Source organism: Strigops habroptila, chromosome 9 (genome assembly GCF_004027225.2).
Source record: "Strigops habroptila isolate Jane chromosome 9, bStrHab1.2.pri, whole genome shotgun sequence".
In the NCBI taxonomy this organism is placed as follows: domain Eukaryota; kingdom Metazoa; phylum Chordata; class Aves; order Psittaciformes; family Psittacidae; genus Strigops; species Strigops habroptila.
In genome coordinates, this window is record NC_044285.2 from 516,759 (window position 1) to 542,052 (window position 25,294).

The following is a 25,294-nucleotide window of genomic DNA, read 5'->3' on the forward strand; positions in this document are numbered from 1 at the left end:
AGGCGGCGTTTTGGCGCGGATTGCGAACGCTGAAGGGGCGGCCCCGCGGCGCGGAGGGCTCCCCCCAGCGGCTGGGCGGCCCCGCGCCCGCCATGGCGGCCCCGCCGCAGAACAACCTGCGGGAGCAGCTGCGGCGGCACTCGGCCCGCGGCGCCCTCAGCAGCGCGCCCCCGCCGCGGCACCGGCCCGCGTGAGTACCGCGGGGCCGGGCGGGGCGCGGGGCCGCGCCGGGCGCTGACCGGGCTCCTCTCTTCCCAGGGGCTTCACCTTCAAGAGGACCCGCCCGGCGGGCGGCCCGCCCGTGCTGAGGGACAAGGACGTGAACACCTCGCTGCCCGCCTCGGCCGGCAGGAGCACCCCCAGCCGCGAGTTCTTCCCGGCGGCCCGCGGCCGGGGCCTGCAGCCGGGAGGCGCCGCGGTGCGGAGCGAGCCCGGAGGGCTGCGCGCTGCTCCCGCCGGCGGCCCCGTCATCACCATCGAGGATGAGTGGGACGACATCGACGACTTCGATTTGTCGGGGATCGAGAAGAGGCGCTGCCGGGGGCCGGTGCTGTCCCCCAGAGGGCAGCGGGCGCCCGGCGAGGCCCCCCCGAGGGCAGCCCCCGGCCCGGGCGAGGGCGCGGGGCCTCGCAGCTCCCCCGCGGCTGAGCCGGAGCCCTCGTCCCCGGAGTCGCTCATCTGCCTCCAGGACGCGGCGCCCTGCGGCAGCGAGGGGCTGTGGGAGGATCTGTCTGTTGAGGTGGTTCTGGATGACGACAGGCAAGAGGCTCACCCAGGTAACCTGCGGTTTAGGGCACCAGCCAGCAGAGAACAGGTTCTTTGCAGGCAGAGGGCTTGGTTCCTCAGCAGGGAGCTGCACACCCTTGTGGGACGGCAGCCTGGTGCAGGGCTGCCGTTTGGTGAGCGCGGGCTGTGAGGGGCAGGGCTGCAGGCAGCAGTGTGTGCGCTGGGCAGCCTGTCCCCTCGTAGGGCTGGATTTTCAAGACTCCCCATATGGCATTCCAGAAATGAACAGTGACAATCTCGAGATCAGAGATTCATTATAGAAAGAAAAGCACTTTTAAAATTCATGCAAGAGACATAAAATTGCCTTGTACCGGCTATTATTCTTTCCTTGTTCAGTTGCACTTTTGTTCATACCAGAACGAGTGTACCCTGTTACCCAGCAATATTACTACCCTTTCAGCTGCTGCTGGTACAAGTGGAGGCAGCCAGAAGCCACGCAGTGATGAGAACAGCCCCCCCGAGCTGGATGAGGCCGAGCTCGTGGCCCTCGCAGGCGCTGAGCTCGGGGAAGACGATGACCTGGACGTGATTCCCCCCTCCCCTGAGGAAGAGCTGCCGTCCTTCTTGCCTTCTGTGAAGAGCATCAGGTGAAACAAAGCTCATGGGTAAACCTAGCTGTCTGTGGGTGATTTTAAAAAGCACCAAAAAAGGCATGAAGCTAGTGCTTGCTGAAGAGCCACGGGCTGAGCTGGGTGTGTGTGTTGCCACAGACAAGTCTATGAATGGTTTTTGAAACATTTCTCTTTATGGCCAATGTTTAAGGTGGGTTTTCTTCAGGAAAAGCAGAGTTGTTTTTCCTTTCGTAGTGGGAGGGGAAAAACGTTAGTAAAGCAAGCCTGCATGTCAGCACACAGGTGAGAGACACACTGCCCAGCTGCTTGGGTTTTAACTGGGGGTTCAGAAAGCTCTTGATCTTTTACACACACCTTCAATGCTGTTATTATGAAAGGTAAGCTTCTCTCATGGAAATGCCTTGATAACAGATACCTGTATTTTAGTGACTTCTCCCTTTGATGTTAGTAGTGTTTTCAAAGAATCTCCCACTGATGGAAGATCCACAGCGGGCAGCGTCGTGCCTGGGACTGCTGCCACAACTCAGCCTGTTGCTGATCCTGGGGTGGAGGATGCAGGTATGTGAAGCCTTTGGAATTTTATGCCCTCGATTTTGGGGGTGGTTTGTATCTGACTGTTCTCCTGTCTATGCTGTGTAATTTCTTTTGGAAGTAAGTTTGAAAGAATTGTGGCAAGGTTGGAAAATAAATATAGATGGATAATGCAAAGGCAAAGATGTGTAGATGAGGTGAGTTCATGCACACAGAAACAGTTCCTTTATGCAAATGGACTTTAAAAAATATTTGGAAAGTAAATTACTTAGACTCATTTATTGCAACTTACTGTCTTTTGGGAGAGTGATATCACCTTGTTACATATTGGAGTATTACTGTCTGCTGAAATCCCTCCATCCGGCAGATAAAGGCTTGCCTCTGGAGCAGCAGCTCTACGGCGTCATGGAGGAGATCTGTAAGCTGGTAGAGGCCATTCCACTCCATGAGCTCAAGTCTCTGTCGTGTGCTAAAGACCTTCTCCAGCAGCGAGACCTCAGGTAGGCTTCAGTGAGCTTGGGCTGCCGGGTGCTCAGCGGTGCCTGCCTGCAGGTGTCCCCACCGCACCGACCACAGGGCAGGAGGAGTTCTGAAAGGCTTAAGATCACTGAGCGAATGAAGGGGAAAACATGCCCCGAGCTGCTGGAAGTGTTATCAATCCTGGTGTTCTGCTGGAAGAAAGGATCCACTTCCACGTCCAGTCTGAGCAGGGGGAGTGCTGTATCCCTTCTCTGGAAAGTGACCTGCACCACAGCTTCCAAAGAAGCAGGGTGAGGTGACAGAATCTGCTCGGTGCTCTGATAACCACGTGCATTGATTTAACATCCTCTCTCTGAGACTTGCTGTCACTGGCTACAGTGATTGACTCCTCCTAATATCCATGTGCTTATCATGTCATGGTCATGCTTTCAATCCAGTTATTGCTACTGAATCTGCTGCTTTAACTTCTGCAGCATCTGATGACACGACACGTATCAAAATACAGAGGTTGTGTTTTTTACTGGACTGCAACTACGTGCTTTTTCTGAACATTCCGAGTAGAACTAATTCTATTTCCCCTTATTACCACAGTCAGACTCAGTCGTTAGGAAGTACATAAACCTGTAATTTGGTTCAAGCATATTTTTACTTTATTAACTTCAGGATTGTGCCTCGAAGGGTTGTGATTTTCAATGCTCTACCCTGCCTGGTCAGTCCCTTGCTTTGGGGCATTCTTTCCTTTTACATCTGCAGAAAAGATGAAGTGGTCTTGTAATTATTTTGCTCAGCTGAGCTCTGGTGTTATTCTCTCTTCTCTGGATTTATTTGAAATATTTCTAAAATCCAGTGACACAGAATCCGATATAACCACCATATGGTAATATTTTGAATAGGAGAGAGACTGAAACTGTTTAATGTATGTTGTAGAACTTCATAAGTCATCGCTTGTGACTCAGTATCTCCTTTTCTCTCTTCTTCCTTCCTTTGACATCTCTCCCAGGAGAAAACTGCTCGCTAGTTCTGTTGGTTTGAACAAAAGTAGCTTCAAAAGCAGCTTTCCCAGAGCCTGGCAGGCGCCTGTGGAGCGGGGTCCTGGTGCTGCGCCATGTCCTGGCCCCAGCTGGAGCTTCAGTTCTGACAGAAACTCCCCCAGAGCCACAAACCCCCCATCCCTGCTGCTGGCTTCTGCTCATTCAAGCAAGTTTTCTACCCCCAGAAATCAAACCTTGGATACCTCTTGTGCTTCAAAGCAAAGTGTTGAGGAGATCACCTGCCCAGGCACCACGGCGCTGTCCTCCTCCAAGGTGAATGGTGCAAAGGGAGCTTCCCTCAGCCTCCATCCTGAGGTGACCCTCAACAGCCCCTGGTGTGAGCACCCAGGGGTGGGGAACAGTGGAATCCACCCTCTGCTGCAGAGGCCTCTTACAAGCACAGCTCTGAAGGGGCAGAGCAAGGCTCCCTCTGGCATTCCCACAGAAGACACTTCAGGTTTAAATGATGACTTTGGCCTGGACCCCTTCAATATTGATGATTTTGATGAGGGCTGGGAGGACGTGGTGGATGTTTCGGCACCAGAGGGTCCGTCCGCGCCGTCGTACCAGCCCATCAGGGAAGGGCCACCTGCCAAGTCACTGCTCTCAAAGATAATGTCCAGGGCCAAGGGATCTGCTGTTGTATCAAATCCTGCTGCTCCCAAGTCAAGCTCCTTGAGGACGACAAAGAACTGTTCAGGTAGATTATGTGTATTGGGGTGACTGTCTTCCCCTTTTTAAATCTGGATGTGCTTGATTTACTAAGGCCAAGTAACTTCCTGTAGGTTACATCGATGCCTTTTTTTTCTGTGGACATTTCTCTCAGTTTCTTTTTGCAAAGTCATCTTCTTTGTGGGGTTTTTTTGCCTCTAAGTGATGCCAGACTTCTTGAATACCCACTGGCCGTGCAGGTTGCAGACTGCTGGAAGGTGAAGCTGCTGAAGCTGGAAACCAGCACCTTCTTGTGTTCTAATGAAGGAATGATCCTGCAGCTGTTAATTCAAAGCTGTACAACGGTTTTAGCTGTTTGTGTGAAATGTTCAAAAATGGGCACTTGCTGAAGGCAGCCTGATCCCCCTGGGGCCCCGGGAAGGGTCAGTGTTACTTGTGGTTACTGCAGGGCTGGGTTGGTAAAAGGGGAGGTGAAAACGTTAACCCGTTTTACCAGCTTCTCTGTCACTGATCCAGCTGCCACCTACCTTTGGTTACCCACTTACTTCTTAGTAAGTTATGATTTGAGTTTAAAAGGTTTAAAGGGTGGAAGTGGTGGCAAAGTCATCTGTTGTCAAAGGATGGTTTGGGTTGCCAGGAACCTTAAAGCTCCTCCAGTTCCAACCCCTGCCACGGGCAGGGACACCTTCCACTAGAGCAGGTTGCTCCAAGCCCCTGTGTCCAACCTGGCCTTGAACACTGCCAGGGATGGGGCAGCCACAGCTTCTCTGGGCACCCTGTGCCAGCGCCTCATTCCCTCCCAGACGAGAAGTTTTGTGTTGCAAGAGGGAGACAACTTGACATTGTGACTTACTGTAAGAACATTTTCTCTGTCTGTAGATCCAGCAGTTGTTAACCCCGCACTGGAGCGTTTCAGGGGTCTGAAATTTTCCCATTCTGAAGAAATGATGACTATATTTCACAAGAAGTTTGGGCTGCACTGCTTCAGGACAAACCAGCTGGAGGCCATCAACGCGGCTCTTCTGGGTGAAGACTGTTTCATCTTAATGCCCACTGGTGCGTATCTCCAACCACCACACAGTGTGCACACGCTTGGGAAATAAAGACCCGAAGCTCCTTTTGCAAGGCCTGTGACAAACCTTTCTCTGTGCCTTTGTGGTGGTGGCAATGCATTGTGCTGCTTGAGTTCTGTGGCTGCAGGATTTCTGGAACACTGTGTGCTGTGGTGTTTTGAATGAGGTGATTGCATTTCTGCCTTCCAGAGTATTTCACATGATAGTTTTTCTTTATCCTGCCGGTACCCCATTAGAGGCAGTCATTGGTAAAAGTTTATTGTTTCTGAAAGTGCTGTAAAATGGGAAGTAAGAAATAGGTCTCTTCTCTTCCTCCTCTTCCCCACACTCCCTCCTTTTCCTCTGGATATGTAGCACATGTTGTGCTCTGTTTAATCCTCACAGGTGGTGGTAAAAGCTTGTGCTACCAGTTACCAGCGTGTGTCTCTGCCGGAGTCACTATTGTTATCTCTCCACTGAGGTCGCTGATAATAGACCAGGTTCAGAAACTGAAGACTTTAGATGTAAGTTCAAACATCTTTATTTAGTTAAAGTGCAGGTAAGTGCATTGGAAATCTGAGATTTTACAGAAAATCTTATGCCTCTCAAATATGAACTGCAAAAATTGGTTAGATGGGAACTGTAAAAGGCACACAAGGTTGTCTGGCAAGAACTAAATTAGATGAATAGACTAGAACTAGAATATTTTAGCACTCTAACTGCTAAATTTACTGATGCTCATGTGTATTTGTTATTGAAGCCTAGTTTTGAACTACAGATGCCCAATTTTTAGGTTCTGGGTGTTGTATTTAGTTGTATTTTACCTCAGTGAAGTGTCTTTTTCATCCTTAGTGTATTACTGAGGTTGAGAGACCAGGGAATCAAAGGTGGATAATACATTTTAGGGCAAAATTGCAGAGGTTTATAACTAAATGTAGGACTGGTTTTGGAAGTTCTTCTGCACCTATTCAAACTTGACATCTTTTTTCAATCTAGATTGCTGCAACATACCTGACTGGTGATAGAACAGATGCTGATGCCTCCCAAATATACATGCAATTGTCAAAAAAAGATCCTGTGATAAAGCTCCTGTATGTCACCCCTGAGAAGGTTTGTATTCAATGGGAACTCTAAAATCGTGGAGGCAGCAAGAGCAGGGGTTGCTATGAAGTGTTCAAGGGGAAACACTGACCTTAGAGTGGGCTTCTGGGGGGAAAAGCTATTACACATTGTTAGGTAGTTCAGTAAGAGTCTGTACAGATGTAACTCATCTCAATCAGTGATAAACCAAGAATGAGAACTGAGTGTGTCTATAGAATCTAAATTCTTAAAACGACCCCCCTTGCCCATCCATTTCAGTGCATCTTGCTACACGTTAGTGGCTAACTGCTGTCAAGGAGCTGTTAGAATCTAAACTACTAGGAGTAGAACAGTACAAGGAAAAGACATGTAACTGTCTAACATATAACTGCCAAGGTAATGTGTGGTTGTCAAAAGATTGTCTTGTACTTAATTATATGCTGTGTTTAAAACCATGTTATCCCACCAGAGCTTTGTACGAGGGGACCGTTCAGCATGCTGATTGCATTTCTTTCCTCTCAGCATTGTCTTTCTCTGCATTTTATGACATAAGCCATTTAAATTTACTCGGATTGTGAGACCTCTGGGTAGATGATCCCAGAACCTTGTGTAATCCCACACCAGCTGCATCACTGCTAATCAAAATGAAGCTCATTCCATCTTCATGATGCCTTCAGGCTTCATGGCTGGGGTCAGGATTAACTTTGCTGCACAGAGCAGTTGTTTCTGTGTTCCTAGTCAGGTAGGGGGACACTCTTCTCTCTTTGGTTGCTCTCTAATGCCACTGGTGGATGTGGACCTAGGTCTGTGCAAGCAGCCGACTGATGTCAGCCCTGGAGAACCTCTACAACAGGAAGCTCCTAGCACGGTTTGTCATCGATGAGGCCCACTGTGTCAGCCAGGTAAGAACCTTGGCTTGGTTTGCAAGATGACAAAAGACTCACCTGGAGCATCCAACTGAGTTACACTCGAATTCTGTTTTTAAGTGGGGTCATGACTTTCGACAAGACTACAAGAGGCTGAACATGCTCCGCAAGAAGTTTCACGCTGTTCCCATGATGGCCCTTACTGCCACTGCCAACCCCAGAGTGCAGAAGGATATCCAGAATCAGCTTGAGATGCTAAAGCCACAAGTGTAAGTTGCTCAGCGGCTTCCTGAAGCTATTTGTGTGAGAGGAATGTTGAGTGGAAAACTTGGTAAAGTAAGAAAAGCATCACAGGCCCATCTGAAACACTGAAGCAGTTGTACCGGTGAGAACGTGTGCATGGTATTGAATGTGAGTTATATGCAAGATATTAAAGTAGGAAGGAAACAACTTGCCAAACTCTTCCTTGCATTACTAAGGAAGTTGTTTAATAGAAAATAACCTTATGAAATTTTCTGTGTCACTGACGAAACGTGCACGTTGTATTTTAGGGTGTTTTTCATGGGACTGCTGGAAAACTGCAAGCACTGAAGTGGTTTTTAATTAGCGTTGGCGGTAACAGAGATAATGAGGTTCCGCTGGGCCTGGAGGCATTGTGGTGTTTTCATGGTACACAATGGGGAAATAAAGCACTCTGGTTTGTGGATTTTATGCTGTATTTTAGGGTAGCAGAGGGAGGTGACGCTGCATTTTGCAGATCTGGTCAGTCAAATGTGGATGCTAGTATTATTCAAGAGGGAAATGAAGGCAAGACAAATCAGCGTGTGTTTGGTTTATGGGTGTTTCTTCCTTCTCCACAGTGCCATGTAGCTGTGGTTTTTCACAGCCATGAGAAAATCCAGGAGTTTTAGCCCGAAACTATGGGCAATGTCAATCTCTGTGGGCATAGTGGAACCATAATTCCTTTGCAGACAGTGCAGAACAAGTAGTAGTCAGTTGGATTTGGGATGTTGCAGTTGGTACCTCGCTTGTTGAAAGGATTGCTGCACCTATAGAGCTGATAAGCACCCATATGCTTATCTGTTGTGTTTTAGGTTTACAATGAGCTTCAACAGGCATAACTTGAAATATGATGTATTGCCCAAGAAGCCAAAGAAGGTGGCAATGGATTGCTTGGAATGGATTAAGAAATATCATCCACGTGAGTACTGAGCAGCACAGTGTGCTTGCAGGCAATTGATGAACTGCTTCTCAAGGCAGGAAAACCTTTTCTAATGCTTTAAAACTCTCAAACTTGTGCCTTTCTGTAAGCAACTTGTATATTTACAAGAAAACCAAGTTGGAGGCAGAATGATATTAGTGCTAATGGGATTTGGATTTATGGGCATCCTAAAGACAAGAGTTCAAGTTAAGATGGAAAAGTGAATTATGGTAATGCCATGAGTAATCTTTCTGGAGGTTGCCAGACCTTTTAGCATTGTGTCTTAAGCAGAGAAAGGTCATCTCATGTCATACTGTTTAATTGCTTAGTTCTGTTGGACTGCTTGTCTGTGGTTCCCCTTGAAGATGACGCCTTCAGAGATGCCAGTCTTTCCAGGCTCCCTTCTGGAGTCCTGCAGCTCCTGCTGCTGGATTGACTGCACCCAGCTCCCTTCACAGCTTCTCTAGCGCTGTAACTTGGTGCATCATTGTCTAAACTGCTCTAGCTCCTGATTGATGTGTTTTAAATCCCAAGATTGCTCTGTAACGAGCAGGAAAACTTTTCTTGATCCAAAAAAAACCAGGAAATTGGGTGAGGAGAAACTGACACAGGCATCTGGTATCAATAAAATTACTTTATTAAGCAGTTCTTGCATTACACTTACCAACCTCTCCTTACTGGAATGAAAGTATTTGCTTGTCAGGCATGACTTAAGCAAGTGAAAGGGAATGAAGCGGTGCTGTAGCACACATTATTTTTATGTGTTTCAGATGACTCTGGGATAATTTATTGCCTTTCCCGACATGAGTGTGACACCACAGCAGCCATTCTGCAGAAGGAGGGTCTGGCGGCACTTGCCTATCACGCTGGCCTCACCGACTCCAACAGAGATCTCGTGCAGAAGAAGTGGGTTAACCAAGAGGGATGCCAGGTAAAAAAGCAATAGAATTCAGAGCACTTCTGTGCCTCTTGGCCTAGGAAATGAAAGTGAAGCTGGGTAATGTCAGTGCCAAATGGGATGCAGTATGAAATAGCTGATCCGAGCGGATCTGCCAGGACACATCAGCAGTCTTTGTACTGGGAGTTCTGCAAAGGCTGCAGCACTGCACCGAGGTGTGATCCTCCAGGAGGAAGAAACTGAGCAGCACAAGGCTCCTGAAACACCTCTAGGCATGCTGCTGAATTGTATAGTGAGACTCAAATGTGGAGTTTTCCCTTTGTCTGGAATAGCTCTCTGAAAGGAGAGGTGGTTTTGCTGCTTTGTACTCACCTTGCAGTGTTACAATGAAATTCTGGGTTCTGCACTATTTCATAATCCTGATGGCCTGTCTGGTTCTGGTGTGGAGTGCTGCATGAATAACTTCATAACTCTGCATAACAAAATATGTCCTTCTTAGGTTATATGTGCAACAATTGCCTTTGGGATGGGAATCGACAAGCCTGACGTGCGCTACGTTATCCACGCCTCTCTTCCTAAATCCATAGAAGGTTACTACCAGGAGTCTGGCAGAGCTGGGCGGGATGGGGAGATGTCCCACTGTGTCCTCTTCTACAGCTACAGCGACGTCACCAGGCTGCGGAGGCTAATCCTGAGTGAGTTCTGGTTATAACCTAATGGACATGGTGCTGAAGAAGTCACCTAGTCACTGGTTCCTTTTAGACCCTGTTATGTCCTCATTTAGAAGTGCCATGTGTAGAGTTGCACAGAGGGAGAAACTCTGCATCTTTACCTGGCTGGTGTCCTGCAACAAAAGACTTTTGTCACTTGTGCCTAAACACTTTTGCTTCATACAAATTCATCTCTTGATTCTTGCCATTCTGGTGTCATTTCCCTTCTTCATTCTTTACAACTTAGAGGTAAAATCTGCGCTAGGTTAGTTCTGTACTAACCAACTCCTCTTTTTTAAGCAAAAAAGAATATTGTTTTTTCTCTGTCTGATAATATATAAAAATGAAGGGTTGCAGATATAACAAATACAACTGAATTTATTGCATTTCAGTGGAGAAAGATGGGAACAGCCACACGAGGCAGACCCACTTCAACAACCTGTACAGCATGGTTCACTACTGCGAGAACGTGGTGGACTGCCGGAGAATCCAGCTTTTGGCCTACTTTGGGGAAACTGATTTTAATCCCACCTTCTGTAAAGATCACCCAGAAGTAATCTGTGATAACTGCAGTAGGAAGAAGGTAAAAACCATAGTTCTTATTTATAATGGTGTTAAACTGGTTTTGCATTTAGCTGTGTTAAAAAATGGTTACATGACATTTACGAAGGCAAATGGAGAAAATCCAGTAAGATGTCTTCTATTTTTGTGATGTTCCAAGTTATTTCCAGGGTTTAACCTAGAATAGAATTACACAGTAGATGATCTACTACACAGATAGTAGACTATCCATGGGCTTACGATGCTATTTCTGTCAGAGCAGGACTAGTGAGGTGCAAGGATGTTCCTTATGTTGATTTTCTTGGCTGCAGTGCTTACGGGAGGCAGAGCTAATAGAAGATCCACTGGAATAGCTATGGAGAAATCCCTGAACTGCCTGCTCTGATGTTTTCAGGGCAGCTTTGTGCTGCCAGAGCAGCACGAGTGCCAGGTCAGGAGGAGTGCACTGCTCAAGGTGGCCCAAAGATGAGGGTCTATGTGCCAAGGATTGAAGTAGACTTGTTAGCGGCATGAGCAGGAGTAGAATTGAAGAGAGCTGTGGAAGCAGATGGGGAAGGGACGCTGCTCTCTATAAACCAGATCAGTTTTGTACCTGATGAAATTGCTTCTCAGTTCTGTGTTTGAAGCATTACCGTGATTCTAACAAGATTTGATTTGACTAGAATAATGCATTTTCAGTCCAGTCTTCTCATTTTAATCCATATTGGAAGTGTAAGATCTGGTGTATGACAACAGAATAATTACAGGAATGCTTTCAAATGAATTACCTTGATTACCAGTGTTCAGCTGCAGCCTTGCAGCTCACTCTCTAGAATTAACACCTCGGAGGTTATTTACAATCTGGTGGTGTGTATTACTTCATCTTCCAGACGATGATCAAACCCAGAATTCCTGTGACTGTCTTGTATCACTGCAGGTGTAGAAAATTGCTATTTCTCTGCTTGGAGCAAAATGAATTCATGACTGGAAAAAGCTCAGTAACAAAACCTCAGGTTGTCAGGAATGACTGTGTTAGGTCAGAACCACCTAATGTGGTTCCTAATCAAGTCTATTTTAATAGGATTACAAATCAAGGGATGTAACTGATGAAGTGAAGAGCATTATAAGATTTGTACGAGAGCATTGTGGACAAAAGGGACGAACAAATGCAAATAGAAACACAGGTTCTGGGAGATACACCTTGAACATGATGGTAGACATTTTCCTAGGTAAGTGCAGGATTCCTGCTGAGGGATGGGGAGCCTGTGCAATGCCAGCAGTGGGTTAAAGGAAGATCTGTTTTGCAGAATTATTCTTTCCAGGAATCTCTTGCTGGTAAATGATCCAAAATAACTGAGACTAAAGCTTTAACCCATTTCAGTTGCTATAGTGATCATATTAGTTTTCTGGTGGTGCTCGGAGTTTCTGGTGCTTAAATGCAGTTTTCTGTGTCACAGACTATGGCATGCCCTTGGGAATCTTCCACAGGTGTGTCTGTAAACACGTACATCCACGTGTAGGCTTCCCAATCACAGGCTGATCCTGGGATCTCTGTCACACAGGTACAGCAAGTGCGAAGATTCAGTCTGGAATATTTGGGAAGGGAGCTGCCTACTCAAGGCATAACGTGGAAAGGCTGTTTAGAAAACTGGTCCTCGACAAGATCCTGGATGAAGACCTGTATATCACAGCTAATGACCAAGCCGTGGCCTATGTAATTCTGGGAGAGAAAGCCCAGGCTGTGCTGGATGGATCACTACGGGTGAGTAACAGGGATTTAGTTTCTTGAATGCATTGTTTGAAGGAACATGCTACAGTTTTTATGCAGCACACACCCCAGGATAGTTCCTGCCAGCTGAAGTACAGAACTAATCTTCAGCAGCTGCAGGGAATAGAATCCTGCAAGCACAGTTTCTAGTCCAGCATTCTAATAGTAATGTGAGGCAAAAGGTGAGTTGGAGAGGATTAAATCTTTCTCTTCTCCCCCCATCCATCTTGATTCCAGTTGACAAGAAAGGAGAGCTTTGACCAACACAGAAAAGCTACCCAAGAAGAAGAGAAGGAGCAGTGCTACCCTCTGCATTTTCTGCTCTATTTTTTTGTAGTCACTGGTGAGCAGTGATGGAAAATGCACTTCAAGAAGGTCATGGAACCAGTCCCAGAACTGCCTGATGCAGTCTCCTCTGCGTTAGTGCTGTGCTTGGAGGAGAGCCCTCAGCATTAGGCCTACTGACCTCTGTGTAAAGCTAGCTGAGAGCTGGCTTCTCAGGGTTTCTTCCCTGTGCTGTGTGTACTCTGCAACTTCTTTGCGGAAGAAACTTGGGGGCAGTCGGATAGCTTGTAAAAGAAATCATTTAAAAAGTGGGTAAACAACTGTGGCCCATCAAAGAACACTTTTGGTTTCCTTGTTACCATGTTTCCTTTGTATTCCTGTATTATCAATCAATCTCCTAATGATGGCTCTGCAGTAACTCCCTGCGCAGAGGTGATCGAGTGGCTGCTTTTGGCAGGTGGAGTTCCATGAAACAGAAAGTGCCAGTGCCATCAGAAAGCAGAGGGCCTCCATGGCAAAGATGTCACAGCGGGAAGAGATGGTCAAGAAGTGCCTCAGGGAGCTCACAGACACCTGCAAAACGCTTGGGAAGGTCTTTGATGTGCATTACTTCAATATTTTCAGTACTTCGACGCTGAAGAAAATCGCAGGTAATGTCGGTAATGTCAGCTCCTGGGTGCTTGGGGCCCCTGCTGGCAGCAGTGTGTGTGTGACAGGAAACCTGCCTTCCTCACGTTAGCGAAAGCAGGTTCAGGGGTATGTGACGCAGCCGGGTGAGCCCTGGGCAGCAGCTGGTGCAGAGCAGGTTTGTGGAGCTGCAGCAGCGCTGCTGGAGAAGAACCAAGTGCAGACCTTGGTGCAAACGTCCTGCAGTGCAAACCTTGAAGCACTGGGGAGACAACTGTTGGAGTAGTTTTTGTGCTAAGCACCTAGAAATCTGCTAGAATAAAGGCTTCCTTCCTGGAGAACTTCATGCCCAGGGTGGCACTCAGAGGAGTTAATTTCCTTCAGAATCCTCTACCCCGATCTCTTGAAAAATTGAGTGTGTTTTGATGTGTCTAATCGGTACCTTGTTACTTTGCAGAATCCTTGTCTTCTGATGCGGAGGTTTTGCTGGAGATTGATGGTGTCACAGAAGACAAGCTGGAAAAATATGGTGCAGAGATAATTAAAGTGATGGAGAAGTACTCTGAATGGACCACACCAGGTTTAGTATGCCTTGTACCTAATGTGGGCTTCCCTGCTGAGCACCCTTCTCTATCAGAAGTTTCTCTCGAAAGTTACCTTGTTTTAAATACAACCAACTAACTCTTGCTAGAACTAAACTCATTCTTACAGTTGAATAATTACAAAAAGGGAGCAATTGCACACTTTCAGAGCATACAGAGGTCTTTGCTATCTTCTCGCTAGTTAAATTCAGCCCATCTCTGAAAGACTAAGAAAGGAACATGGGAACCAAGCTTCCTGCTCTGCTCCTAACCTGTTAGTTACTGGGATTTAAACACCTTTAGGCAGTGCAAAGGAGGTGGTGAACAGCGAGGACAGACGTTTTGGTGCAGTCACTGTGTTATGACGGGCCCAGGCAGTATCTTGATTTTATTTTAACTCGTGTTTGTCCATAGAAGATGCTGGTGGCCAAAGTGTGGACACAGCCCCGGGAAGCGCTGGCACACAAGGGAGTGATGAAGAGGCAGATGAAGGGACAACCTCAAGCTATTTTTGCAATAACACAAACCAAAGAAGGAAAAGGAAAAGGCCACCAAACTTCAAAGAATCCAAGAGGAAAAAGACAACTAATGGTGGTGGCCAGCAGTTCCAGCACAGAGGGTACGTTGCTTGTGGTCATCTGTAACTGTTGTTTGCCCAGAACAGCAGAATGATGATCCCAGAGGTGTGCTGTTGGCCTATGGTGTTTTCGGGAGTGTGGGCTTTAAGGATGGCATTGGAATTATCCAGGTACCTGGTACCAACTCCTCTGCTTCGGTTTTTCTGTCATTTTTTGTTTAAAAAGCTCCTGGTGAGGAGGATATTAACAATTGTCCTTTGTTTCTCACTTGCCTGCCACAAGCTAAGTAGTGGCACTGAACTTCTGGTTGGTCTTGAGCTTCTAGGGCAGATCTACCACCCAAGCTACTGCAGGGTGATGGAAGAACTAGGCTGGGCTCATCCTTTGAGGAGTTACCTTATTTTTAGGAGCTTATGTAGTTATTAGTCTGGTAACTCAAGTAGCAGCAGCTTGTGCTGAAGGTTCATGATCAAAACATGATGATTAATCGGTGCTGAAAGGGAACAAATGAAAAAGGAGAAGCAGTTGGAGAAATTCTGCTCTCTTTCAAAACAGAGGGGACATCAGAAAAGTTGGGCAGTAAGCTCTTATCTGGGGTTATCAGCCATGCCTTTTGAAGGTTTGCTGCGCTCATAGCCTGCCTTGCACAGCAAGGAGCTAACTAAACAGACTTCTAGAAAATCTGATGGTGGTGTCTGTGAGTATACCAGGGGTGGAGGGAATGGGGCAGGTACAGTGGATCTGATGCATGTCCCTGCCTTTCCATTCTGCAGTGGCTACAGCAAGTACAGAAGGACCAAGAGGCCGCCCAGCTCCAAGGCTCCGGCCCCATCCAGCAGCAGTGCAGCACGGCAGGGCCTCAGCACCATGCAGGCAGCTGCTGGGAAGCTGGGCATCATGGCACTGCCCAAGCCCAAAAGCAGACACTTCCTCCAGCCGTCGTATGTGGTACTGTAACGGGGAACCGTAACTGCTGAACAAAAGCAGCCTTGCATGTAATCATTGTTTGTTAAATTGTTGTTTACTTTGCTAAACCTTCCCTGACTTGTATATTTGTCAAGTACAAAACCTCACATGAAATAAATGTTTTTAAACTCATAAGTTCATTTAGACCTTTTTTCTACTATAAACCACGAGAGTTCTGCTGGGTTATAGAAACGCAACTATTTCAGTGACAATGCTCCCTGGGAGGCAGCTGACAGCAGCCTCAGAGGTATGTGTTGGACCACACATAGGAAGCGGTTGCTGGGACTGCACATCCCCAAGCTGTGGGTGCCTCTGGGCTTCTCCCTCGCAGCAGCTCCACATCCCTCTCGTGCTGTTGCCCCAGGAGCTGGATCAGGACTGGGGGGGGTCCCAAGTCCTTCTCAGGCTGCTCCATCTGCTCCCCCCCCCCCGGCCTGTGCCTGTGCTGGGATTGCCCCGACCCAGGGCAGGACCTTGCACTTGGCTTTGCTGAACTCATGAAGTTCGCACGGTCCCATCTTTCCGCTCTGGATCCATTCCCTTCCCTCCAGCGGCCCGAGCCCCCGGGTTCAGTCGCTGTTTACACCGGTCACTTTCCCTCCCGAGCCCACGCTCTCACAGCATCTGCTCTTTGCCTGCTACCGCGGGCGCGCTGCGAGGCAGCAACCGGCCGCGACCCCACCTCCGGCCGCGACCCCACCTGCGGCCGCCGCCGCTGTAGGCGGGAGCCCGCCCGGGCCGCCCCTTGCGGGAAGCGGGAAGCGGGAAGCGGCCGCTCCGCCCCCCGCCGCCCGCCATGGCGCTCCCGCAGCCCGGGACGCTGGAGCCCGAGGAGCTGTCGCCGCGCTCCCGGCAGCGGATGCAGGTGCGGGGCGGGCGCGGGGCGGGGGGAACCGGCGCGGTGGGAGCGGGGCCGGCGGGCGGCGCGGGCCGGGGCTGCGTGGAGCGGGCGGCCGAGGCGGGGCGGGCCCATGGGGAGGAGGCCCGGGGCGGCCGGGGCTGGTGAGGGGGTCCCGGGCTACGGATCCCGCCGACCCCCCCGGTTCTCCCCGCAGGAGTCCACCCCGACGGGGGCCGCGGAGCCGGGCGAGCGCGGGGCGGGCGCGAGGCGGCAGCTGCGGGTGCTGCTCACGCCTCTCGCCGTCGCGGGCCGGCGGCTGCTGCCCCAGAAGCGGCTGTTGGGCGCCTACGGCGGCGGCGCGGCGGGCAGGGCCCCGGCCGGGAAGAGGCTCTGCCTGGGGCGCAGCCCGCGGAAACTGGGCCCCGGCTCCCCGCCCGCCGGCACCGGCAGCGGCTGGGATGAGGAGAGCGACGGGAGCGACGCGGGGGACACCCCTCTGGTGAGTGCTGCGGGGACCCTGCGGCCGCGGGTGGGAGTCACCGAACCATGGCACGGTTTGTGTTGGAAGGGACCTTAAAGCTCCTCCAGCTCCAACCCCTGCCACGGGCAGGGACACCTTCCACTAGAGCAGGTTGCTCCAAGCCCCTGTGTCCAACCTGGCCTTGAACACTGCCAGGGATGGGGCAGCCACAGCTTCTCTGGGCACCCTGTGCCAGCGCCTCAGCACCCTCACAGGGAAGAGCTTCTGCCTCAGAGCTCATCTCAGTCTCCCCTCTGGCAGGTTAAAGCCATTCCCCTTGTCCTGTCCCTACAGGCCCTCTCCAGGTTTCCTGTAGCCCCTTTAGGCACTGGAGCTGCTCTAAGGCCTCCCCTTAAGGAGCCTTCTCCAGGTGTTTTTACAGGTGGATACAGTCATAAGGGATGATATTTGTAAATGCTCATTTATATTTAAATCATCCATTCAAATTCTCAAGCCCACCTTCTCCCCTATGAAAGATAAGCATGATCTCGGGCTGTATTCCCTTTGTGTGCAGTGGTTGTATTGAGTCATTTCAGTTGGGTTTGTTCTGGCAGGGTTTGGAGGAACTGCCCTTTTAGTAGCATTAATGCTGGGAGTTCAGTTCTGTAATGCAAGTGAGTTGCTCTGTGGAGGAGGTCGGGTGTGGACATGGGATCAGCCCAGTTTGTGTGGGTAGACAATCAACTCAGAGACTCACTCCGCAGATGCCTGGGACATCTCTTGCGCTGTGTCACTGTACAATGAAGAGTAACAGGCTTTTCTTTTTGTAGGATGGATACTCTGAGCTGTCGGCTTATGAGAGGAAAAGGCTGAAGAACATCACAGAAAATGCCAAGTTCTTCGCTGCTCTGAAGCTGCACGAGGTTTGTACAGATTCCAAGCAGCATCTAAATGTGCTCTCCAAGAGTGATGATGGGACTGTCATCCCTCTCACCATGAAGCCCTTCCCTCACAGTGTGTGAGGAAAGCCATGGAAACATCCTGAGACATCAAGGCTGTCCTGACTGGGTGGAACAATGGGGCTGTGCTGCTGGTTTGCTTTGCTCAAGAGGGGAGGTTAAACTCACAAAAAGTGGAGAATGCAGCACGCTGCTCATGCGGTGTTTGTACCGGCCACAGTGCCTGTGGTCACAGAGCTGCGGAGCCCCATCCTGCCTGGCCTTGAACAGTGCCAGGGATGGGGCAGCCACAGCTTCTCTGGGCACCCTGTGCCAGCACCTCAGCACCCTCACAGGGAAGAGCTTCTGCCTCAGAGCTCATCTCAACCTCCCCTCTGGCAGGTTAAAGCCATTCCCCTTGTCCTGTCCCTACAGGCCCTTGTCCAAAGCCCCTCTCCAGGTTTCCTGGAGCCCCTTTAGGCACTGGAGCTGCTCTAAGGTCTCCCCTTCAGGAGCCTTCTCTTCTCCAGGCTGCCCCAGCCCAGCTCTCTCAGCCTGGCTCCAGAGCAGAGCTGCTCCAGCCCTCGCAGCAGCTCCGGGGCCTCCTCTGGACATGTTCTGCAGCAGGACGGTGGTTTTGCAGCCAGTGCAGCAATTGGATTGTATTTTATACAGGCTCATCTGTTATGCTTGTTAAAATCTTTCTTTTTTTTCCTCTTGAAGTCAGCTGCAAGACTTCTACAGATGGCAAATAAGAAAGAGTCTCACACCACCAAAAGGTAAAATAACTGTTTATGAGATTTGTATCTCTCTTCCTTCATTGTGTGTTAGCTGCTTCAGCACTTCCATCTGCACATACCTGATGCTGCAAAGAGAGCAAGCTGGTGAGGAGCCTCTCTGTAAAGCTAAATTGGAATAACTAATGATCTTAAGCTGTCTGAGTTGATGAACAGCAGCTCCTGTGGGTAGTGCCTCTCCTCTGCTGTCCTTTGGGGAGAAAATGACACTATCTTTTTGTCAAATTACAGAATTTGGGTTTTTTTGTGAATGATGGGAAAAGGTGTGGGAAAGAAAGAAAGGGGGAGAACTAGATGCAAGGGATGGGATAACCGGCTGCTGTCAAAGGAAAGGCATTTGTCAGGGCCAAAGCAGTGCCAGGCAAAGCAAGACAATGAGGTTATGTCCAAGTAAAGAATAAGATAAATGATGGAAGAAAGTGGGAAAAGATGACTGGGTCAGTGAGTGGGTTGAATTACAAATAAGGAGGGCTGGGAAGAGGAGTGACCGTGGCTGGACGTATTACAAGTGAAATAAAGCAGCAGCACATCTGTGTGCATTGCAGAGTGCTCTTGTTTGCTGCTGTCACTGAGGCAGAAGCAGTTGCAGCCCCCTGCAGTGAATCAGAACGGGGCAGGTTGGGCTGAGCCAGGGTGTTGGAGCTTCACATCGGAACCTGCTCTGGAGCGTTTTACTGAAACACAGAGGGTTTATTTGACTGTGTGATTTTGGAACGTTCTCGTTCTAGAGTGAAGCCTAAGAAGACGGAAGATGAAACAGTGCGGCGAAGATCCATGCGCTTACAGAGAGTCGATCCATTGGGAATTCCATTGGCAGAGAAGCCTGCCCAGCCTGAAGCAGAGGAATATGTAAGATGGGGAAGGATTGGAGGAGATGTGTGTGTACACAGAAGCTTTATAAAAACAGTGCTGATGAAGCTGACTGTTAATACTTCTGGTTGCTGAGCTTGTTGTAAACACCACTGGGCAATGGGAAGGTGCATTGTGCGGTGGCAATCATCAAAGGTCAGTTCTTTCCCCCTCAGGTATCCTGAATAGCAGGATTCGGTGTCCTCTCTGGAAGTCAGTCACGATGCTGATGAAATAGTGCAGGTTTGGGTGGTGTCAGGGTCCGACTGGATAGAAACCCAGTGTTGGAAGTACTTTGTTCGTGATCTCCAGAGTGAAATGAAGACACAGCCGAGGTCAAGTGCTGCAGTGGGTCAGCTGGGTTATGATAAAAAGATAGAAAGATGATTATTATAAAAAAGAGCGATAGGACAGATGGGAAAAAGGACAGATGCAAAAAAGGATAGGAATTGAGCAAGAATTTGGAGTGCAGGGAGAGAGAGAGCCACCGCCATGGATCCAGTGGTGTCCCCAGGGTCCGTAGTCATTGCTTTGGTGGTGAGTGTCCCACAGGGTCCAGCTGAATCTGTCACACGGTTCTTGGAGACCAGCCTTGCTGGGGTATGGAACGGAGAGGAAACCCCCAGGGCAGCTGATTCTCTTTGCTGTTGTGTTCAGTGAAGTTCTACTTATCTTTTTAATAAGATTTTGATACAAAGTTCTTTATGTTTATTTCTTGTATTACCATAGATGTGTTCTCAGAATGTCTCATGTGTGGAAAGTAGCAATTCCCCCTGTTCTGGTTGTTTTGAGTGGTGAAAATTGCTGATGTCGTTCCAGCCTCAGGTGCCAGCCGGACCTTTGCCAATGATTCCAGAAGATCAGGTGGGGAACGGCAAATTGACAGATGACCTGTTGGCTACATGGATGAGGATAAGTGAGGTACTATTAGTTATAGTGAGTTAATTCTGGATAATGTAGTGAAGCTTGGGCTCTAATTCTCATATTTCCTTTCTACCTGTAGGTGAAAGCTCATGATACTGAAAAGCTCACAAGTGACATGAAAAGGTAATCTGAGGACAGCAGCTAAAGCTGGGTATTGCCTTTTTCTTCTTTCTCCTCCTGAGTAGCTGTTTTTGTGATGTTGTCTAGATATCAGGACAGCCTGAACAGCATGGTGCTTGGTGAAGATAGCATTAAAAAGGTGGTGAAATACCGAGTGTCTTCCATGGCTATCCATCCTTCGGAAAGCATCATTTTCGTGGCAGCTGGAGACAAGTGTGGGCATATCGGTCTCTGGAATGTGGTGAGTTGCTCGTGTGCTCTTTACATGCCAGAGCTGTTTGCTGCAGGATGGGTGCGGATGGGGCACAGCCTGGAGCGTCCTTTTGGCAGGCTCATGGTTCCCCATTCCTATGGATAACACCAAATCTCCCCTCTGTCAGTTTAAAGCCATTCCTCCTTGTCCTGTCACTACATCCCCATGACACACTACATGTGTCTCCGTGCATTGGGCACCCTGCTGCCTCCTTCACTGCTATTAGCAGGAGCAGACTGGAGAACCTTTGGGAAACAGAGGCTTTAGTTTGGAAGCTGCAGTAATGAATAGAAATAGCACCGTGATTATCACCCATGTCCACTGGATTTCACTTGTGTTTCAGAGCTGCGGGGCTGAAGAAGGAGCACATGCCTTCATGGCACACAATCACCCAGTCAGCTGCATGCATTTTTCTCCATTCAATCCTGCTCACTTGCTGTCTCTGAGCAATGAAACCCTGCGATGTGGTGATGTTACTAGAGCTGTCTTTGATGAGGTGAGTGCTCCCTTGGTCGTGCTGTGGGCTCCTTGGAAACCTGGTATGTTCTGCTGTGAAGTTTTAGTCTCGTCATACCTGAGTTGTTGTTTGTTGGTTGTTTTGTTAATGAGGAAGTTCAGGATTCCATTTCCACAAGGGCACGTGCAGTAACCCTTAATTAACGTCACAAAAATACAGAGATGCTTCCTACTCAATAAAACATAGTCACAGCTTGGGTACTCCCAGTTTCCTTCCTGCAGAGACAGTCCAAGTAGTGAATCTAATTTCCCATCTCTACTTAGGCAACATGTGTCTCTTTCTGAAGCATTACCTTTTAACGATGACAAACGAGAGCGAGTTAAACACCTAAATCTTACACACACAAAAAAGCAAACCCAACCCAAATAAACATTGTAAAACAACAGAAAGCATGAGCTGACTTCTCAGGCTTCAGGAGAGGAAACCGCTGTGCCTTGTCTCTGGTGAGGCAGGCAGCTGAACTGGGAGCTTTGCAAGGCTGTGTTGGCTTCTGACAGATGCAGCTGCACTGATCACCTCTCCAACACTGGGAAATACAACAGGCTACAGCAGTTTAAAGCTTTTCCTCCCATCCTTTACAGGCACTGTGATCCTGGGGCTGCAGGCAGGCCTGCTGCTTGGGAATGATCTGCAGTTGGTTGCTCAGGAGGGTGCAGGGGGCTCAGTCTTTGAGACAGAGGCTTAAGAACGTGCATCTAGAGGTTGAGGGCAGAGACACGCTGTTCTCCAGCTCCGTTTACCTCTGTTTACAAAGAGGTGGTGGTGCCCTGTGAGTTCTAGCAGAGAATTTGGAGCATGTTGTTGCTAGCAGGGTTTGGGTGGTTAATTATCTGCTCTGTGGGAAGCACACCAGTTTTACAGGAAGGTTACCCACGTGCATAGCTAAGGCTGGGGCTGTCAAATTAGGTGGCCTTCATTAGTGGTTTTAGTATATTAAAAAGGGAAAGTATGACATCTACAGCCCATAGATTGGTTTGGGCGTTATGGATAACTGTGTATTTTGTTGAATGGTTTTGGTTACATTTGGCCTTTCCTGTGCTCAGATCTGCAGAAGTGAAGACGATGAAGTCAACCTGTCTTCCTTTGACTTTTTGGATGATAATGCCTCCACTGCAATAGTAGGACACTGGGATGGCAACGTTTCTGTTGTGGACAGGCGGACCCCAGGGACGTCTCCAGAGCTCTCTGCAGACATTGGATTCAAAAGAACAAGGACAGTCCACGTTCACCCCGTGAATAAGCAGTATTTCGTTGCTGCTGGCTCCATGTATGTAGCTCCAAAGGAGCCATGGTTATTGTGCTTTCAGTGCTCTATCTGCTTTGATGTCTGAAGTGTGGTGTGTGTGGAGGGCAGGAGCAGCAGATGAAGAGGCAGCCAATTTGTCAGCCTTTACTCTTGAACTTTTAGAAAACAAGTTTTTAGTTGCCAGCAGGATTTAAATGGGATTCACTTTGACTTCCTTTTGGTAACGGGTACAAAGTGGTGCTTTGAATCACTGTGGGGTTTGTTAGATCATGGTGCTGAGGGATTTTAATGAGCTGCTGGTTTGGGCTGGCTTTGGTGCTCTCAAACCCTTTGGAGGCCCTGCCTGTTTGAGTGGAGCTGCGGAAGCACAGCTCCACACAGAGCTCAGGAAACCTGCGGTGTCTGGAGCGGGGTGGGGTAAATGGAGGATGAGGACAATTGGGCTGTTCCCTGGTGAAGTGCTGTGTGTGATCTGCTGCAGGGATGTTTGTATTTATGACATTCGGTACCTGAAGGTGAAGCAGAACAAACCCGTGAGCAACCTGAGAGGACACACGAAGAGTGTTGCTTCTGCCTATTTCTCCCCTGTCACTGGGAGCAGGGTGGTGACAGTGTGTGCCGACAACAAGCTGAGGTGAGCAGAGTGTGACAGAGTAACCTCTATGCATATGGCAGCTGGTGCTTTATTATTGTTATTTCCTACCTGCATTACCCATCATGGAGTGCTTTCTGTCTGTATCACTCTTTTTAAAAGAAGTGATATTTACTTGCATTGGCATTTAAATGTTAGTTTTCTTTTTTTTTCCCTAATTCTCATTTTCTTGATGAATACTCACAGTGAACAGTCCAAACAGCCTTTAACAAACCAACCGAACCCCGAAACCAACCAACCAAAACCCAGCCAAACCCCAGCTCATCAGCACAAATACACAGTGCTTAGAAGCTGGGTTTATTTTTGACTGCTGGTACTTAAAATGATGGTCCTGTCAGCTCTTTTGTAACTAGTCTGCCAGTGGATGATTTAAACTGCTGTGGGTTGTGTCATATTAGGGATCTGGGGTTTTTCTTCTGCTATGTGGTTTTGTGACTATAATTCAGTCAGGCTGTTCCTGTACACACCTGACTGCATGTATGTTCTGTCTGAAACCGGATTTTCTTTCTCCCCTTCCCCTAATACAAGAAAGAGTTGTTCTGTGTGAGTTCTGCCTTGCTGGTATTTTCTCTCCTGTGATGTATTACTAGATTTGTTTGCCATAGTAAGCTTGGCTGTGAAAATTGTAAATCCTTGGTGCTAACAGAGCAAAAGTGTCAGAGCACCAACTGGATGAGAGTAAACCAGAATATTTGTGGAGAGAACAGATACAGGTTCATTTATTCACTTCCTGTTAGCGCAGTGACTGAAAGGGTGGAGCAGCCTGTTGTTTGTCCTACAGGCTGCTCCTGTCCTCCTCCTGTAACAGCTTTCAGAAAGGATGGCCTTCCCCTCAAGCTAAAAGCTCACCCAATTTAAAGAAGCAAATTTACTGATTTCAGTTGGAATATTGGTGCTGACATTTGAGCTGGATGCTGTTCGTTACTGTATTCCAGAACCCTGTGAGGTCTGGCCATGCTGATCTGTGCTCTGTGAGGCCAGGGCTGCCTTTTTTAACCTGCACATTTTATTACCACACTGTTCTACGTTACAGGGTCTATGACACCACCTCTTTGTCACCCACGGTCACGGCTCTCAGCACTGTCAGGTAAGCTGAGCACACTGGGACTGCAGGATGTTGTGTGCCCAAAGACCATGGGGTCAATGGCAGGAGGGGACACGAGAGCAAACAAGTGTCCACACGGTTGTGTGACTGTTGAAATGTACTTCATTTCAGAATGCTTTCTCTTTGTGCGTTTGTTTTAATATATCAGAGGTTACTTCTTAATGGCATGGTTTGGGGTGGAGGCTCAAGGCTTGTGAAGCACTTTGTGCTCCAGGAGGGTGAGTTTGGGCTGTGCACAAAGGGTGAATCAGCCCTTTGTGCAAGCAGGAGGTTGGCAGGGCTGGTTTGCCAAGGAACCATTCGTAGTCTGCGGTTTATCGACACACTTGATGCACATTAGTCCTATTTTTACTAAAATACAGAGCCATGAAGCAGAACTACTTAAACTGATAATCCCGTACATTGGAGTGCCCTCAGCTTTATCTTCTTGCTCCACCATGTTTCTTTGTCCTGTCCCACCCATCACAGGGTGGTGATCACCAAAGGGACCAGAACAGCACGATCGGGGGGGGGTGCTGATAGTTCAGGAGGTGGGAAGATAGGTTGAAGCAAGTGTGGCATAAAGGATGTACTTTCCCGTGCTGGATTCAGTTCTCACTCTTTTTCTCCCTGATTCTTTCTCTGAAGCCACAACACCAACACAGGCCGCTGGCTGACCAGGTTCAGAGCAGTATGGGACCCCAAGCAGGAGCACTGCTTCGTGGTGGGCAGCATGGCGCGGCCGAGGCAAATTGAGGTCTTCCAAGATACTGGAAAACTCTTGCACTCATTTTTTAACCTCGACTGGCTCGGGTCCATCTGCTCCATCAACGTCGTGCACCCCAGTAGGAACATCCTGGTGGGCGGCAACTCTAGTGGCCGCCTTCACGTGTTCAAGGACTAGGAACGCGGCTCAGGTGTTTGTATTTCCCTTTCTGCATTCCCTTGGTTTAAGCCCCATTCCGCTGCTCCCAAACCCACGGGATTTTCTCAGGACAAAAGTGTATTTTAAAAACTTTAAAATAAATGTTCTAAACTACCTTTGGCTTCTCTTCTGTAACTAGAAGATAAACTGAATCAGTCGGGCTGTGGCATCAGTTTGTACCAAAATGGGTGGGGTTTTTTTCCCAATTTTTCAAAAAAGGAAACCCTGGATGAGTAATAGAATCCCAGATCTCAGTCTCCCCTCTGGCAGGTTAAAGCCATTCCCCTTGGCCTGTCCCTACAGGCCCTTGTCCAAAGCCCCTCTCCAGGTTTCCCGGAGCCCCTTTAGGCACTGGAGCTGCTCTAAGGTCTCCCCTTCAGGAGCCTTCTCTTCTCCAGGCTGCCCCAGCCCAGCTCTCTCAGCCTGGCTCCAGAGCAGAGCTGCTCCAGCCCTCGCAGCAGCTC

At 48.7% G+C, this 25,294-nt stretch overlaps 2 protein-coding genes across 4 annotated transcripts; both read left to right on the forward strand.

Moving 5' to 3' along the window:
- The first annotated feature begins 83 nt into the window (after positions 1-83).
- BLM (BLM RecQ like helicase) lies at positions 84-15,359 on the forward strand. 3 transcript variants are annotated; one of them, XM_030497886.1, is made up of 21 exons: positions 84-190; positions 259-776; positions 1,187-1,373; positions 1,807-1,916; positions 2,257-2,389; positions 3,370-4,100; positions 4,952-5,128; positions 5,530-5,648; positions 6,121-6,234; positions 7,008-7,106; positions 7,191-7,339; positions 8,165-8,271; positions 9,042-9,202; positions 9,669-9,864; positions 10,272-10,462; positions 11,501-11,648; positions 11,982-12,181; positions 12,930-13,122; positions 13,557-13,679; positions 14,095-14,299; positions 15,032-15,359. In XM_030497886.1, the coding sequence occupies exons 1-21, from the start codon at positions 93-95 to the stop codon at positions 15,213-15,215; spliced, it is 4,143 nt and encodes a 1,380-aa protein (XP_030353746.1). In that variant the 5' UTR covers positions 84-92; the 3' UTR covers positions 15,216-15,359. The 3 variants fall into 3 exon arrangements, with proteins under 3 accessions (XP_030353746.1, XP_030353750.1, XP_030353749.1); XM_030497890.1 differs by having other exon boundaries at positions 14,098-14,299; XM_030497889.1 differs by having other exon boundaries at positions 1,810-1,916.
- Positions 15,360-15,986: 627 nt separating this feature from the next.
- On the forward strand, positions 15,987-24,946 carry WDR76 (WD repeat domain 76). Its single transcript, XM_030497891.1, has 13 exons — positions 15,987-16,089; positions 16,280-16,564; positions 17,356-17,448; positions 18,187-18,242; positions 18,989-19,109; positions 19,929-20,030; positions 20,113-20,156; positions 20,241-20,394; positions 20,750-20,902; positions 21,967-22,190; positions 22,651-22,803; positions 23,855-23,908; positions 24,554-24,946. The coding sequence occupies exons 1-13, from the start codon at positions 16,021-16,023 to the stop codon at positions 24,807-24,809; spliced, it is 1,764 nt and encodes a 587-aa protein (XP_030353751.1). The 5' UTR covers positions 15,987-16,020; the 3' UTR covers positions 24,810-24,946.
- The last annotated feature ends 348 nt before the right edge of the window (positions 24,947-25,294 follow it).

Excerpts from the sequence above, each read along its gene's own strand:
- BLM (XM_030497886.1), top strand. The coding sequence starts at position 93 with ATGGCGGCCCCGCCGCAGAACAACCTGCGGGAGCAGCTGCGGCGGCAC. Across the intron at positions 1,374-1,806 it reads CCTTCTGTGAAGAGCATCAG|TAGTGTTTTCAAAGAATCTC; the intron begins GTGAAACAAAGC and ends CTTTGATGTTAG. Across the intron at positions 11,649-11,981 it reads GATGGTAGACATTTTCCTAG|GTACAGCAAGTGCGAAGATT; the intron begins GTAAGTGCAGGA and ends TCTGTCACACAG.
- WDR76 (XM_030497891.1), top strand. The coding sequence starts at position 16,021 with ATGGCGCTCCCGCAGCCCGGGACGCTGGAGCCCGAGGAGCTGTCGCCG. Across the intron at positions 18,243-18,988 it reads GAGTCTCACACCACCAAAAG|AGTGAAGCCTAAGAAGACGG; the intron begins GTAAAATAACTG and ends TTCTCGTTCTAG. Across the intron at positions 23,909-24,553 it reads ACGGCTCTCAGCACTGTCAG|CCACAACACCAACACAGGCC; the intron begins GTAAGCTGAGCA and ends CTTTCTCTGAAG.